This window comes from Labeo rohita, chromosome 20 (assembly GCF_022985175.1).
Source record: "Labeo rohita strain BAU-BD-2019 chromosome 20, IGBB_LRoh.1.0, whole genome shotgun sequence".
NCBI classification, from domain to species: domain Eukaryota; kingdom Metazoa; phylum Chordata; class Actinopteri; order Cypriniformes; family Cyprinidae; genus Labeo; species Labeo rohita.
The window spans coordinates 27460056-27478046 of NC_066888.1; the positions used below are offsets into that span (position 1 = coordinate 27460056).

At 33.0% G+C, this 17991-nt stretch overlaps 1 protein-coding gene across 1 annotated transcript in view; it reads left to right on the forward strand.

The window, feature by feature from the left end:
• Window positions 1-17991, forward strand: part of afdna (afadin, adherens junction formation factor a) — a 134888-nt gene that overhangs the window by 62209 nt on the left and 54688 nt on the right. Inside the window, 9 exon segments of the mRNA XM_051092171.1 lie at window positions 561-718; window positions 3100-3193; window positions 4627-4761; window positions 6990-7028; window positions 9260-9354; window positions 9441-9694; window positions 15607-15676; window positions 15764-15867; window positions 17367-17422. Of these exon segments, the coding sequence (XP_050948128.1) occupies window positions 561-718; window positions 3100-3193; window positions 4627-4761; window positions 6990-7028; window positions 9260-9354; window positions 9441-9694; window positions 15607-15676; window positions 15764-15867; window positions 17367-17422 (1005 nt within the window).

Genomic DNA, 17991 nt, shown 5'->3' on the forward strand with positions numbered 1-17991 from the left:
TTATTTTGTAGGTCCATTCACACCGACGCCTAAAATAGCCTTTCTGTTCTGGACAGACAGGGATGTTTAGATTTTCCAAGCTTATGTAATCAGGATAATAACGTATGTCTGCTGGCGAGGGTTTAGACCGGAGCCAAATCCTTAATGTGACACACACAGAAAGGCTCCCAGTTACTCATCACATTCACCCTGTCTGGTAAGAGTTAAGCAGTGTGTGAACTGGTTAAAGAGGCTTAGTCAAGCACACGGCTGGGTTTAGATGCCAGTGTTGTGGGACGTTTGAGTTCTCACGCTGTGTGTGCTGCCATGCTAATAAAATCCTTTAACCTACATTGGATACAACCAAAAATCTCCATTATTCTTTGACTAGGCCTGCTTTTAGACTTTGGATCTGACACAAGGTAGACGGGCATGGAGTTAAAAGGTGTGATTATCAGGCAATTTTGATAATCTCAGAAAGCCAAGTATCCACTGATTAATTGGCCTTGCCGATATATCGGTCTACTGCTAAGCTACGCTATTAGTTCTTAATTATCTTTGACACAATCTTTCTCTTGTAGGAGGGACTCTGAGGATCTATGCTGATAGTCTGAAGCCTAACATTCCCTACAAGACCATCCTGCTCTCAACTACTGATATGGCTGACTTTGCTGTGGCCGAGGCTCTGGAGAAATATGGGCTGGAGAAAGAAAATCCCAGAGATTACTGCATCGCCCAGGTGAGTTTTAACACAGTGTTAGCTTTCTAATGCTTTCAGAGAGTTGTTCTTCCCTAAAATTTGAAGGTGCAGCTGGTGCAGTGTTTTTAAAATGTGTAGGATGGGTTTTAACATGGCAGAATGAAGGGATGGGCAGTATTTTAATACTGTGTCATGGATTTTTAATTGTGCATGCTCATTTCCCATAGTTTTACATATAGATTAGACTTTGTGTCATCTAATGTTGACTAAATGTTAATCATTGAAAACTTAAAAAAAGAAATTAATAATTTAATAACACAATTAAATGTAATCCTTAACAAATCTCAGAATGTATATTCTTTAGGGCTGTCGAATCAATTAATCGCGATTAATCACAACCAAAATAAAAGTTTGTTTACATAATATGTGTGTGTACTTTTAAATAATTTAAAAACACTGTTAAATGTAGTCTTTAACAAATCTAAAAATGTATATTCGTTAGGGCTGTTAACTCGATTCATGGCAATTAATCGCAACCAAAAACACTAAATTTAATCTTCAACAAATTTCAAAATCTATATTAATTAGGGCTAATTAATCGCAACCAAAATTAAAGTTTGTTTACATAATATATGCGTGTACTGTATTTATATACATGTATAAATACACAAACATACAGGTGTATATTTAAGAAATGTTTTATATTTATATTTTGATTTAGATTTAGATTTAGATTTAGATTTGAAGAGTTCAGATGCAAAACCAGCTAAAAGCCATCTCAGCCAAAAATGAGATAATGATACTAAGTGAGTGCACTCGACAAATAGTATACATCCACTAAATAATTTTACTTCAGACTCACTAAATTCCAGCCTCAGCCCAATCAAAAGTACCATGAGTTACATAGAAACCTGTACAAAATAGCCATAAAGAAATGCAATTTTAAAGAAATACGTCTAAAGGATTTAGAGGCTTTTGCGTCTGAACTTTTCATTTATATTTATGTATAATTTAAAGCATACATAGATAGGAATATATGAATGTAAATATTTCTTACACATGGATGTATGTGTATTTATATATACATGCAAACACAAACTTTTTTTTGGGTGCGATTAATCGATTTGATAACCCTAATATAAATTTATCATAATGTACTGTTATATTGCTGCTTGAATTTATTTATTTATTTATTTATTTATTTATTTATTTACAGGGCCCTGCAGGTCTTTAATAAGTCTTGTTTTAAATGTTTGTAAATTAATTGATTAAATTTAAGGTCATAAGTTCTAAATATTTTAAATGATAAAACAAAAGTCTTAAATATCATGAGAGTGGAGATGGGAAAACAGGAATCACAATGTGTTTTATTATTAGTAATTTGTTGTTATTTGTAGTAATTAATTTAATTTTAATTTGCACACATTTAAATTGCAGAGAATTTTACAGACTTTGACAAAAATGTAGAATTTTATTTTGATACAAAATATTTTGATATTTTTCAATTTATCAATTAACATCAATGGCATAATTATCAGTGTCTGACAAAATTGTAATATTGGTGCATCCCTAGTAAACTGTGTTGTAGCTGAGAGTTAGGTCAAATATACAGTATATAACAGATGAATATGGGTGGAGCATATATGTAAAAATAATCATTAATCATGGACCTTCCAATTCTGTGGAAATTTGTAAAAGTTTCTTCATAATTCTGTCTACACAAACCATGTGGGTCTGCTCTAGAGTTATTAAGCTGATTGACCATCCCTGCTGTGTCCGTCTCTCTCTGTGAACTCCCCCTCCTCCTCCTCCTCCTCCTCCTCCTCTTCCTGTGATCAAATCCAGCATATTTCATCAGGCCACTGCACGATTTGTCTCCCAGATTAAAGCCAGGAGCTGACATCTGCTTCACCTCTGCTGAGAGTAATTGAATTGTGCAGTTGTAAGGTGCCCCGCCTGCACACGTTTACCACTGCAAAGAGTGAAAGATAGAGAAATACGTGGGAACGAGGAGGAAGTGTAGAGGAGGAGAGCAGGAAGTGCTTGAAGTGGCCGGTCTAATCTCTGCTGTCAGCGAATGACATACATCGCTAGTACAGAAGTGTCAACCTTGGGCTGTCTGCGCTGTTGCTTACAAGCTCTTTTCAGATGCCATCTCAGAGTTACTGTGTGGCATCGTAATATCCTCAACCTTCACTCTGGCCAATTTTAATTACATACACAGCTCGTCCATAAAGCTGCTGTTAAATCATGGCAGGGAGCGTGTATCTGTCACTAAAACAGGTGTCGAATGCCTGCCTGGAGTGCGAACTGTGAAATATTAGCATGCTTTGCCAAAGAAGTCAAACTTTATTAGTTCTTTGGGGAACAAAGTTGTGTTTTTTTTAAACTCTAAACGTGTGCATGTTTGCTTTGTGCAGGTGATTCATGTAAATGATAAACCAGTGAAGGAGACCATACTTGATGACACAGATTGCCCCCTGCAGATCCTCAGAGACTGGACAAGCGATAAAGGTCAGCCATTTCTTATGCTCATTTTTAGACAAATTTTTGAGCATTTTGGAACTTCTTAATTATCGTTCGAAAGTTTGGGTTAATTTTCTTTTTTTTTTTTTTTTTTTTTTTTTTTTTTTTTTTTTTTTAATGTTTTGAAAAGTTTTGAAAGTCTTGTCTGCTCACAAATGCTGCAAAAAGAGTAAAATATTTTTCTTATTTAAAAAAACTGTTTTCTATTTGAATATAGTTTAAAATATAATTTATTCCTGTAATGCAAAGCTGAATTTTCAGCATCATTACTCCAGTCTTCAGTGTCACATGATCCTTCAGAAAACATTCTGATATGCTGATCTGGTGCTCAAGAATCATTTCATGTTATCCGTATGCAGCTTAATGTTTTTATGGAAATTGTGACACTTTAATTTCAGGATTATTAAAAATGTAAAAAATCCAGAATTATTTGTAGTAGAAATCTTTTGTTGCATTACTGTCACTTTTAATAAATGTAATGCATCCTTGCTCAGTGAAAGTATTAATTTCTTTCAATAAAGAATAAATATTGTGTACCCCAAACTTTTGAACTATAGATCACATGCACTACCAGTCAAAAGTTTTTGAACAGTGTTGTTTTTTTTTTGTTTTTTTTAAAGTCTCTTCTGCAAACCTGCATTTATTTGATCCAAAAACATACATTTGTAAATATTTTTACTATTTAAAATAACTGCTTTCTATTTGAATATATTTTTAAAAGCAATTTATTCCTGTGATCAAAGGTAAAATTTCAGCATCATTTCTCCAGTCTTAATTGTCACATGATCCTTCAAATTAATCGAACCTGCTGATGTGCTGTTCAAGAAACTATTCTTCTTCTTCTTCTTATTATTATTATTAAAGAAGAAATCATAGAAATTGATTCTTTTATTTAGCAAGGATGCTTTAAATTGATCAAAAGTAATGCTAAAGACATATATAATGTTACAAAAGATTTCTATTTCAGAAAAATGCTGTTCTGCTTAATTGTCTGTTCATCAAAGAAGACTGAAAAAATTGTACTGCGGTTTTCAACATAATAATAATACATAATAATAATAATGTTTTTTTGTTTTTTTTTCTGAAGGATCATCTAACTGGAGTAATGATGCTCAAAATTCTGCTTTAAAATCACAAGAATAAATTACATCTTTATAATATATTTGAACAGAAAACAGTTCTTAAATAGCAAAAATAGTTTTTCTTTAAATTACTGTTTTTGCTGTATTTTGGATAAAATAAATGCAAGCTTGGTGGACAGAAGAGACTTCTTTTAAAAACATTAAAATCTTGACTGGTGGTGTACATTTTATGTTGGTTAAGCTTAAAGCATTTAAAAAGCAGCATAAAAAAGCCTCTCATTTACAGCATGCTATACCGCCCCCTGTTGACTTTAATGTGCTATTATGTCAATTTTACAGAGGCCTTAGTATTCCAGCTGAAGAAGCGTCCTCCAGACTGTGCACCAGGGAAAGTACGTAAGCCAGACGGCAGGATTTGGCCTCACGGATCCATTCCTCCCGAGAAACTGCCCTACCTGGTTGAACTGAGCCCAGGTGACAAACACAAATACACACTATGACAGCACATCCTTACTAGGAAATTTAGAGCAGAAACAGAGGCAATTGAATGCTAGCAGAGCTGTTCGTGGATCAGTCATGTTGCGCTAGAGTTTCAGTTGCACTGATTTGACAGCTGTAAAGAGCGGCCCACCGATTGCCCACTGACATTCACGCATGAGTAGAGCTGTGGCCGACAAATGAGTTCAGTCTTTTGAGCTCTGTAGAGTCAGCTAGCGAGACCCCTTAAAATACACCTTAGTTTCAGTCGAGTTGTTTTTTAGTTGAAAATTCACATCATGTAGATCTGACCCTCACTAACGCTGTCTCTCAGTCTAACTGCTGCTTGCATACTGTTCCTCCCCCTGCTACGGCCCACAACTAACCCTGTCACTGCGATTATAACCAATGCTTTTTAACAGCAAAGAACTGAGCAGAAACTCTTCTGATGTGTAATGACACTGTGTCTATACTGGAGGCAACAAATGCATTGCAAAGACAAAAACTTAAGGTTGTCTGCTGTGAAAGCAATAAAGCTTCACGTCACTTCTGAAAGTTCATTAAGCAATCAATTCAGCAATAATTAATTGGGCAACTTTGTGTTGTTCTATTTATGGCAAAAAAAATGAATAACAATAATTATTGTATTATATTAAATTATATTAATTATATTATATTTTCAAAAACAATAATATAGAAACATACTTAAGTTATTTCTACAAACTTAATCTGCATTATATTGTTATTAAATTACTGTGTGTGTGTTAGTATAAAAATATAAAGTTTATTTTGTTTAAATATTATATTACACTATATTACATTATTTGATATTAATTTTAATATCAATTTTTTTATTCATTTATATATTATGTACTATGTATTTACTGTTTCATATGTTATATAATATAATACTATGATATTATATTACATGCTATTATTATATTATTAAATTATATGTTTTGTTTCATTGTACAATTATACAATTTAATTTTTTTATATATTGTGTGTTTGTGTGTGTGTGTGTATATATATATATATATATATATATATATATATATATATATATATATATATTACAGTATATTGCATAATTGAATATTAATTTTTGCTATTTTATTTTTATATAGTCAGTTAACATATTTTATATATTATATAATTTATTATTGTTTAATGTTACACTATATTTGTATTATATACAATGAGAAAAGATATGAGAATATGAGAAAAAGAATTACTCATAATAATTATTTTATATATTACTATGATGTAATACATGGTATTGTATTATTAAATATGTTTTGTTTAATTATACAATTAATGATACAATTATACAGTTTCATTTGTTTATATTATATATATATATATATATCATATATTTACATAAACATTTTATATATTACAGTTTATTACATAATTGAATATGCATTTTTGCTATTTTTAAATTATTAATATAGTCAGTTAACATTTTTTATATATTATATAATTTATTATTATTGTTATTATGTAATTTCACTTGTTTATACTACATAAGTTCATATTCATTTTTGTTTATTTTTTAAAATGTATTTATATACTTAACATATTTTATGTATTATATAATGTTTATATAATGTTTTTTAATCATATTTGCTATAATATTGTTATATATTGTTTAAATTAAATTAAATTATTACATTAAATTAAATATCATAATTTATTATTTTAATAATTACATCATGAGTCATGTAACAAATATAGTACTATAGTCTTAACAAGTCTAGTTATTATGCTTCAGTTCACTAATTTAAATAAAATTTGGGCACAAAATACGGCTTGAGTAGCTGTCAATCCACAAAAAAAACATTCCTCAGCCAAATTGCTTCTGCTGTAGACAGTTTTATTGATTATAATAGTAGACTTACGGTTTTGTCATGTTGCAATGTGCTGTCCAGTATAGATATGGCGTAGAAGTGGTCATAAGGTTTCTCTGGGCTTTGGAAATTGAGATTTGATTGACATATTCACTCATCTCTGGAGTGTGTGTCGGCTGACAGACTGACCACTTGCTTATGGCGCTTTTTTCTCTTTCTTGCTGCGTTTGGTACTCTTTGGCTATTCTTCTCTCTGTATCTCTCTCTCGCTCTATCTATTTCTCTCTCTCTCTCTCTCTGGCGTGTTGTTGGCGTGTGTCGGTGTGTCCCGCCGTTCTGTCTGCTCCTGGCTCCTGTGCATGCGTCCCGTCCTAGGGCGAGGGAGTCACTATGCCTACTACTACCGCCATCAAGGTAACACAAACCTGCCTGCACCTCCCATCCTCCCCCAGCTCTACCTCTCTCTCACACACACTCAAAAAAATGCTTCTGCAAATTGAAAATTGACCTACTTGTTTTTTTGTGCCCTAAAAGTAAAGTGTGCAGTTGTGTGGTCAAATTGTTGGCACTAGAGAAGATGGATGTGGTATTTTCTGGTAAAGCATTTAGTTTTATAGCACATTGTTTCTTGTATTGGTACAAAGTTTCCAACATTGGCCACTCAGACGCTTACGTAATTGCTAAAAACCTTAGGGTATTATTTACAATGGATTCGTGGTAAGAGATCCTTGTCTAAAAGTCAACATGACATTAAAATGGACTCTGTTTACTTCTTCTAATTCATACTGCTTGTTGTGCACAATTCATCAGTGCATGTTAAATAAAAACAAAATGACTCTATAAAGTCTCACACGCTGTGTCAGGCTGTTAAACTAATACATTTACCAAAAATGGCTCTAACACCAGTATTATAAAAATATTTTGACACATACTGTCATGTTTAAGCCTTACTTCCTCCTTTTGCTGTTTGTGCTTTGCATTTTGCTCATAACTCCTGATTTCCAATCATCCCACTAATCTAATAATTAAAATATGAACCTAACCATCCCATCATCATTTATAACCCAGGATTTCTTGTAAAAGTTCATTGTTTCTCTGAAAAGTTCCAAGAATTCTAATCAAGTTCCAATTTCTGATAATAATAGAAAAGTCTCGTTTTTGCACAGTATTCATGGAAAGTACTTGATTATTAGTAAGAAAATGGCAAAAGGTTTGACTAGTCATTTAACATCCAACTAGTTTATTAGTGAGGTCTGCATTTATATACAGTTACCATTAAAAAGTTTGGGTCCAGGAAGATTTTTTTTTTGTTTTTGTTAAAAAAAAAAAAAAAAAAATATATATATATATATATATATATATATAGACATATATATATATATAGATATATATATATATATGCAAAGCTGAAGTTTCAGCACCCTTACTCCAGTTTTTAGTGTCACATGATCCTTCAGAAATCAGTCTATCTGCTTAAATCAGTTGTGCTGCTTAATATTTCTGTTCAACAATGAGAAGGTTTTTTTGTGTTCTTTGTTACATAGAAAGTTCAGAAGACTTGGAAAAAACATTTATTTGGAATGTACATTTGAGGTCAAAAGTTTACATACACCTTGCAGAATTTGCAAAATGTTAATTATTTTACCAAAATAAGAGGGATCATACAAAATGAGTGAATTTATAGAAATGACCCTGTCATTGTCAGCTGTTTTTTTTTTTTTTGGTTTAGTGATAGTTGTTCATGAATCCCTTGTTTGTCCTGAACAGTTAAACTGCCCACTATTCTTTAGAGAAATCCATCAGGTCCCACAGATTCTTTGGTTTTTCAGCATTTTTGTGTTTGAACCCATTCCAACAATTACTGTATGATTTTGAGATCCATCTTTTCACACTGAGGACAACTGAGGGACTCATATGCAACTATTACAGAAGGTTCAAACGCTCACTGATGCTCCAGGAGGAAACACAATGCATTAAGAACTGGGGGTGAAAACTTTTGAACGGAGTGAGGATGTGTATATTTTTCTTATTTTGCCTAAATATAATTTTTTCATTTAGTACTGCCCTTCAGAAGCTACAGAAGATACTTACATGTTTCCCAGAAGACAAAATAAGTTAAACTTGCTCTGATTTTCAAATTCAAAAAGTTTGAATTGTCCTATTCAGGTCAGCGCTAAATAAAAAATAAAATGCATTTTGTATGTTCCCTCTTATTTTGGTAAAACAATTAACATTTTGCAGATTCTCAACTGTAATTCTTTTGTAACATTATAAATATTTGTACTGTAGAGTAGAAGTATTAATTTCTTTAAAACAAAATTCTCACTGACCCTCAAACTTCTGAGCGGTGTATTTTTAGTGTCAGTGCTTTAATTAGCATATTGTACAACCCTGGAAAACCCTCTCGGAGGAGTTGTGTCTTTAAATTCAGGAGAGAAACAGCCTAATTATACAGTAGTTTAGTTAGCCCATTGACTAGATGAATTTAGAAACATGTAGTTTTGCATATCCTTAATTACACGCCCCAAAGCACAGAAGTGACACTAATGGGTTGTGCAAGTGTGCACATACTTGTGTTTTGTATGTGTTTGAAATGCAGACAGACGCAAATGTGTGTGTCTCACTGCTCTGTGGCTGCTCTGCAGATGGGTCGGACTCCAGGGATAAACCCAAACTTTACAGACTACAGCACAGCGTCACAGAGGTCGGATCTGACCGGAGTGAAGACGGAAACATCCAGGTAAGGAAAACACTTAAATAACATCTTCAGTGCTGTAGTGCTTAAAAAAACGCATCCAACACTTCTGTGATTTTTCCACATCGCAGCTGTTCGGGCCTGGGATTCTCCCTCACCACTGTGACCTGATGCATGAGGATGGACTAGTGACTGTAACCCCTGTCAGTTTGGATGCTGAGACGTTCGTGGATGGACAGCGGATCTCAGACACTACGATTCTGCGCAGCGGCGTAACTGTCCAGTTCGGAGCCACTCACGTCTTCAAATTTGTAGACCCCAGCTATGACCACAGCATGTCCAAGAGAGACCCAGGGCCCATGATGAAGGCCCGACACAAATCAGGGTGAGCCATTTTTTCCTTAAGAGAGTTGAAAAGCGAATATAACTTGATAAGAATCACACTGAGTGTGTCCTGAAAGATTTATACTCATACAGTTGTCAGTAGCCGACTACTGATCCTTTATTGACCAGCTGTGGCAGTGCAGCACAATGAACCATCTGTTGCTCTGTGTAATATTAGATGGAGTGCTGGGGAAGCTTCTTTGAAACTATAGCTTGCCAAGCTACTCATTTTATGTAGTTAAGCTATAGTAAAGCTACTCTTTAGAAAAATAGTAGCTAAGTACATTGAAGATATTTAATATCTTTTTGGAAGATCTTAGTTAGGATGACAGCATGAGTCTGAACAGGTTTGATTAATTTTGGTTAGTTGACACATGCAAACAGGGTTTGTACAAGGTGCTTAAAGTGCTTGAAGTACTTGAATTTCACTTTTGGAAATTTAAGGCCTGGAAAACCTTTGAAAATAGTAATATTTCTGAAAAGGTACTTGAAAAATGCTTGAATTATTGAAAGACAATTGAAAGACAGTGTATCTATGAAATAAGTGTTTAATGTCAAAAAACAAAAAATCTTTAAAGAAAACTCTAACTTTTTTACGTTAATGTCAGAAAACAATTGAGCTAAGCTAGTAATAGTACTGACAGTGTCGTGGAAACATGTCTGAAGACGCGAAAAGAGGAAAAGATGACCAAATCAACGGAGTCATTTACGCATGAACTGGTTCGATTCATTCAAAATCATGACTTTAATCATTCATTTCAAGCAATTCACTAGCAAAAACCAGATGAAATTAAAAGAACCATTCATTTTCTAATTTCGACATCGCTTGTAATGATTTAATAAAAAGCAGATAGTGAAACTAAGCTTTTCGAAACTCAGAATCAGTTAAACCATTGTGTTGCACAAAGATGTACTATTTGGAAGCGCTTCAGTCAGATTGTGTATCGCGAGTCATTTGTTTCAGATCGGGACCTCAAATTGCGTATCGCGAATCCTTTGATTTAGATTGGAGCTTCACATATTGCGAATCATTTGATTCAGGTTGGGACTTTGAAGCGCGTATTGTGAATCATTTGATTTAGATCAGATCAAGTTTGTGAATCATTTAGCGAATTGAATGATTCAAATTATATGATTAGAACAAGATCGGGACTTCAGAGTGTGGATCACAGATTATTTAATTGAAAGTCCTGGAATTTCATTTTACAGTATCTGTACGAACCCTGTACAGAGTTCAGAGGTCAGTAATTTTTTTTAATGCAGGATATTTTGATAAATAGAGAGCTCAAAAGAACATCATTTATTTGAAAAAGAAATCTTTTGTAAAGTTATAAATGACCTTACTGTCACTTTTGATCATCTAAATGCATCCTTGCTAAATAAAAATTAGTTTCTTAAAAACATAATATAATATAATATAATGGATTCATAACATGTTATTATGTTAGTGGGAAAAGCAGAAAAGAACAGCCCTGGGGGAAAAAAAGATGCTATGTTGCTTCTGTTGATTTTAAGGTGTTGAACAGCCAACATTAATTGCAAAACAAACTTCTTTTCCCAGCCCTCCTCGTTAGTAATAGTTTATTCTTAGATTATGACTGTTAGAGCATGTGAGCTGTCTCCTGTTTAGCTGGTGAATCATTCATTTAAATCACTTGATTCATATGAATCAATTGTATGATACAATTCATGTAAGTGAATCTGACTTTCCAGTGCTACATTTAAGAACAATTAGGAGAGGCTGTTTATTGTGTCATAGTTTTTTTTTTTTTTTTTTTTTTTTTTTTTTTTTTTTAAGGATTTGATGAAAAGTTCAGAAGAACTGCATTTTTTTGAAATAGAAATATTTTGTATTAAAGCATAAGTCTTTGCTGTTACTTGCTGAATAAAAAAAAATACTGAGCCCAAAGTTTTGAACAGCAGTAAAAATAAATAAGCAATTGTTTTAATTCAGGCTGTAAAATCTCTACACATGTCACAGGACCAATACAGATCATTTTTTTAAGTTCAGAATTATCTGGGTGAAAATAGTCTTAAAGGTACAGTAGCAACAACAGACAGTTTAATTTTAAGGGTTGGAGTGAGGCTGGAAAGTGGTCATGAAAAACTAAATAATGCCTCTTATAGTGCAAGAAAAGTTGAATGTCAAAATGCTTTTGCACTTGTGGAGCCATTAGATGGCAGTATATCGATATCTAAGTGTCTTGCGTGCGTGTTCTGGTTTGTTTGTTCTCACTTTATGATGTGTGTATCTGTACCTCTGCTGTCTCTCTGAACAACCAGTGCGAGTTGTGTTATGGGATGCTCTGCTGCCATGGCAACAGGAGTTTCACAGGTTTCGGTGTGGATTTTCTCTGCAGAGAGCGTCCTTTCAGATTTCTAGTGTTAAATGCAGCCTTTACTGTGAGAACTGTTGGAAAAGCGGCCGGCAGAGTGGCAGGGAGAGGGTGAGCACAAGGTTATGTTGGCCACAGGCACAGAGCGACTCTATAATCTGATCACCGTGGGTTGGAGAGGGGTGTGTCCCAGTGTCATTTTAGAGAGAAACTCTATGTTTGAGACAGGGCGGAGTGTAGTGACGTTCCCACCAACAAACACGCTTTACCGTAGTCAACTGTTAAACATATCAGACAGGAGCGAGAGGAGGACTGTAGAGCTGTGCTGGTGAGTTCATACGCATTTTACACGTGTTTCATGGAGTGTAAACGCTTCACTTGAATGATCATGTGACCATGATGATTTCTTGTGCTTGTTTATTTCATAAACAAGCTTTATTTTGATATTTTTAACAGTACTGTGTTTTCGTTAATTACAATTAACTTTAGCTAAACGTAGGTTTGTTCAGAAACTTCAGGTGTTTTTGATTCATTTTGGTTACACATACAAAATACGGGGTCAATAAGACTTTTTTGATGCAGGATACTGTGATAAATAGAAAGTTCAAAAGAACAGCTTTTGTAATAACATAAATGACTTTACTGTCACTTTTGATCAATTAAATGCATCCTTGCTAAAATAAAGTGTTTAAAAAAAATATATAATATAATGAGCACTGTCAAATGATTAATCATGATTAATCGCATCCAAAATAATTTATTTTGTTTACATAATGTGTGTATATTTATTATGTATATATAAAAACACACATGCAGTATGTTTTGAAGATATTTATATGTACGTGTTTATATTCATATAATTGATATTATATTGTCTAAATATATTTAATATATAAACACATTTTTTTTTAAATATATACATTTTTCTTAAATATACACATATATTATGCAACTAAACCAAACCTTTATTTTGATCTAACTGACCGCATATAATATAATATAATATAATACAATATAATATAGATTCATAACAATTTATCATTAGTAGGAAAAGTGGAGAAAAACAGCCTTAGGACATGGGGGGAAAAATAGATGCTGCTTTGGTTGTGTTGGTTTTTAAGGCGTTGAACAGTCAACGTTAATTGCATTACACACTCATTTTCCCAGCCCTTCTCATTAGTAATAGTTTATTCTTTCATTATGACTCTGTTAGATCATGTGAGCTGTCCCTTGTTTAGCTCTTCCAGAATTTAATTCCTGAGTTTTTTTTTTAATGCAACTATATAAAGTAATCCCATGCGCATCCTATTGGCATGCATGGGAATGCAGAGTAATTAAATCTGCGTTCATTTCAGGCCATTCGTCAGCACCGTCTAAGTTCAATTAGGTTCATTTCCTGCATTAGTTTGATGTGAAATGTTGTCTCTTAGCGAACGTGTTTGTGGCGGTAAGCAGAATCTCTAATCTGATGTCCTGATGTTCTGCTGGATTACAGCGCTGCTTATTCCAGGACATGGAAGCTTGCTGATGGCAAGGATCAGACAAGAGCTCAGGCCTTGTAATATCTGATTTTTCTGATTTGTGTTATGTGGAAACATGTAGGCTATGTTTACTCATACTGCAGGTAAATGCAAGGAAAAGTTCTGTATACAAACTCATATGAGGTCGGCAGGATTTTTTTTTTTTTTTTTTTTTTTTTGTTTTTAAAAAAGAAGTTTCTTGTACTCAAGAAAATAATTAAAAAACACTATTTAACCCTAATTTATTTTTTTTCTATTTTTTTCTATTTAAATATACACTTTTCTATTTAAATATACACTACCATGTACAAAAGTTTTTGAAGAGTAAGATTTTTTTAAAGAGGTCTCTTCTGTTCACGAAGCCTGCATTTATTTGATCCAAAATACAGCAAAAGCAGTAATATTGTGAAATATTTTTACTGTTTAAAATACCTGCTTTCTGTTTGAATATATTTTAAAATGTAATTTATTCCTGTGATCAAATCTACATTTTCAGCATCATTACTCCAGTTTTCAGCATCACATGATCCTTCAGAAATCATTCTAATATGCTGATTGGCTGTTTACTAAACATTTATTACTATTATTATTATTGTTATTATCAATATTTAAAACAGTTGAATAATTTTTTTCAGTATTCATTGTTGAATAGAAAGTTTCAAAGATCAGCATTTATCTGAAAAGCTTTTGTAACATTATACACTATACCGTTCAAAAGCGTGCAGTCAGTAAATATATATATATATTTTATTTTAGGAAAGAAATTATGCTTTTATTTAGCAGGGATGTTTAAATTATTCAAAAGTGATGCTAAAGACTTTTATAATGTTACAAAAGATTTCTATTTCATATAAATGCTGTTCTTCTGAACTTTCTATTCATCAAAGAAACCTGAAAAAATTCTACTCAGCTGTTTTCAATATAATAGTAATAGTAATAATAATAATAATAATAATAATAATAATAAAAAATTTTTTGAGCAGCAAATCAGAATATTAGAATGATTTCTAAAGGATCATGTGACTGGAGTAATGGTGCTAATCACAGTAATAAATTACATTTTAAAATATATTTAAACAGAAAACAGTTATTTTAAATAGTAAAAATATTTCTGAATTTTACTGCTTTTGCTGTACTTTGGATTAAATAAATTCAGGTTTGGTGAGCAGAAGAGACGACTTTAAAAAAAAAACATTAAAAATCTTTTGACTGGTAGTGTATTTTAAAATGTTAGTTACTCCTGTGATGGCAAAGCAGCCATTACTCCAGTCTTCAGTGTCACAGAAGTCATTTTTACATGATTTGCTGTTTTGAACCATTTTGAACTGTCCATTTTATGATATTGCTTGCTTGGAGTTACATAACATGAAGCTGTTTTTGCATTGATGCCAAGCTTAATTTATTATCAGAATAATCATATCTTTTGGTTTATGTCCATCAAGTTCCTAAAAAAGTACTGTACATTTCATTTGCAAAGTATTTAATTCACCGGATTATCCAAAATGGACATTACCACATGGTTATTTAATATGTAAACTGTTTCTAGCTGCCAGTGTCATGAAAATGTTTAGACATACTGCTCGCTCCCAAGCTGAAGTATAGATGATACCTGGATCTATTCTGTATCTACATCTGAATGCAAAGAGCTGGAAACAGCTGTTCTACAGCTGTTGAACACGGTAGCGGTTTGCTGCCTTCTAATCTTGTCATTTACGGTAATTTCTTTGTTGGTATAATTTGTTCAAACGCTGTGCGGGTGTAACTTTAGACTGTGGGGTTGTACTCATTCATTTAGCCTGGTAAGAACGTCAGCTTGTTATTGATTGTCTTCAGTGCTCGTAAACACACACACACACACACATGTATCCGGGTGTTCGTGAGGCTGTGGGCCGCTGCTGTTTGACTTTCCATTCAACTCAGGTTTTATGTAATTGTGTGTTTTAGAGCGTATCCAGGTGGTTATATTGTGTGTGTGTGTGTTTGTTTGGCCACAGATACGGTTTACTTCCATGTCATCTGCTGAAATGATTAACTCCCTCCCTTTTTGTATTTCTCAGAAGTGTCCCAGAGACGACCTTTGACCTTCACGGGGACGTTCATAGTGGCTCCGCTCTCCCTACAAGCAAGGTGGCACATCTGCCTCTTTCTTTTGGATCTCTGTGTGTGTTTATGTGTGGTGTGATGGATCTGTAATGGGATATTTGGTGGTTTCAGAGCTCAGGGAAGCTGGAGATGGAGCGTTCAGGAAACAGTGAAAGAGGCCTGGTCAAACCCATGATTAGAGGAGAACAGCAGGACTTTAATAAACATGATGGAAGGTAAGAATTAGCTGATTGTGTGTGCATAATTTTCATAGTTGGGCTGAATTGAAAAATTATATATTTTTTTTCCCCCTGTACTAATAAATTCCTGACATTCACATTGGTAAGTTTTGAAGCCACCAATCATTTGCAATATTTTATCTGTTAATCCCATTAATAATAACTTACTATTAAGTGAATTACATAAAAATTATTCTTATTAATGTTTTATTTTATTATTTATATTATTATTTTAATTATTTTATTATCTTTTATTTATCTTTTATTATTTGAAATAAATAATAAAATTTGTAATTTGTATCTATTTAGAACCTATTTATATTATTTTACATTTTTTATTTGTTATCTTTTATTTGAGTGATTTTGATGTGACCTAAAATACATAAAAATTCTACAATTCTAAATACACTAAAATTCAGAATTCTGCACATTTCACCTTACAGTTAGCACAGAAAATGTGAACAATAAAATATTATTCTTATTTGTTTAATTTTATTATTTATAATGTTTTTCATATATGTATTTATAATATATTTATATTATTTTACTTTATGTATTATCTTTTATTTGAGTGATTTTTATGTGACCTAAAATACATACGAATTCTACATTTAAAATTCTAAAAAATCTAAAATTCTAAATGCAGTAAGGTTCTGAATTCTGCATGTTTCACTTTGCAGTTATCACAGAAAATGTGAAAAAAAAATATTATTCTTATTAATGTTTTATTTTTATGATATATTTATATTTGTTTTACATTTTTATGTATTATCTTTTGAGTGATTTTGAAGCGACCTGTAATAGGTAAAAATTCTACATTTAAAATTCTGACAAAACCTAAAATTCTAAATACACTAAAATTCAGATTTCTACATTTTTCACTTTGCAGTTGGCACGGAAAATGCTGAAAAAAAATATTATTCTTAATATTTTATTTTATTTATAATATTTTAATTTAATATATTTGTTATTTAAAATTTTTATGTATTGTCCATTATTTGAGTAATTTAGATGTTACCTAAAATTAAAAATTAAAAAATTCTCAGAACACTAAAATTCTGAATTCTGCACGTTTCACTTTGCAGTTAGCACTAAATGTGAAAAACGTTGATTAAATAAATGACACAGAAAGCAATGCTGTGTTCGTTACATTCTCTGTTTAGCAACAGCAGATTTTGTGCACATCAGCTATCAGTCACCAAGGGTCTCTATGGAGTCAGCGTTGGGTACAGGTCTTTATATGTAACCTAACTCTTTTCCTCTGTCTGAACCTGAGACACCTGAGCCCGCCGATCACCTGGCTTCAGTCTTGTCATCAATAATCCAGTGGTGATGAGAACGCACATTCAAACAGGCATAGCACGGTTTGGCATCTGTGACAGGATGTTGTACAGCAGGACAGGAGCAGGGTCTCTGGAGCGGTGGGCGTCTGTAGACAGTGGTGTCAATCTGTCCTATCTTAACTGGTTCATCGAGCAACAATTCTTTCCCCGCAGGTCCCAGGACGGCCCAGAACTCACTCTGCCAGCCAGCATTGAGTTCAGGGAAAACTGTGAGTACCACATCCATCTGCAAAGCAAATCCAATCAATTTGTGCTGGTTTAATTTCAACGATCTGACCTGAACTGGGTCATGTGATTTGTCTGGTGTGTGGGGGCGGCTTTGTAATGTTCTGTTTGTTTTCATGTTTTGGGATTGGCTTTTCCCGGGTGTTGTAGACACAACATAACTTTTCCGCTTGACCTGGTTGATGCTGGCATGTAGTTTCTTTCATTGGCTGTGCTGATTGTACAGCAAAACAGCCAGCCAATTATAGAAATCACTAATGGTTTGCTGCCTCATAGATCAATGGATAGAAAGTATTGATGACTGCTCAAACCTGTTTTATCATTAAATCAGTTTGAGAAAAATTATGGTGTAATGTGTCTAAATGTTTCTCTCAAAAATAAATAAATCTGTCCAAAAAAAAAGCAGAATAGAATATAATAGAATATATAGAATGGAATAATTTCCCCACCATGACATTAGGTGGCAGGAGTGAGCAGTATGTCAGAAGTCACAAATTTCTACTGTGCAGTTGCATGGATGGACTAAGACAAAATAACAGCCTTGTACATCACC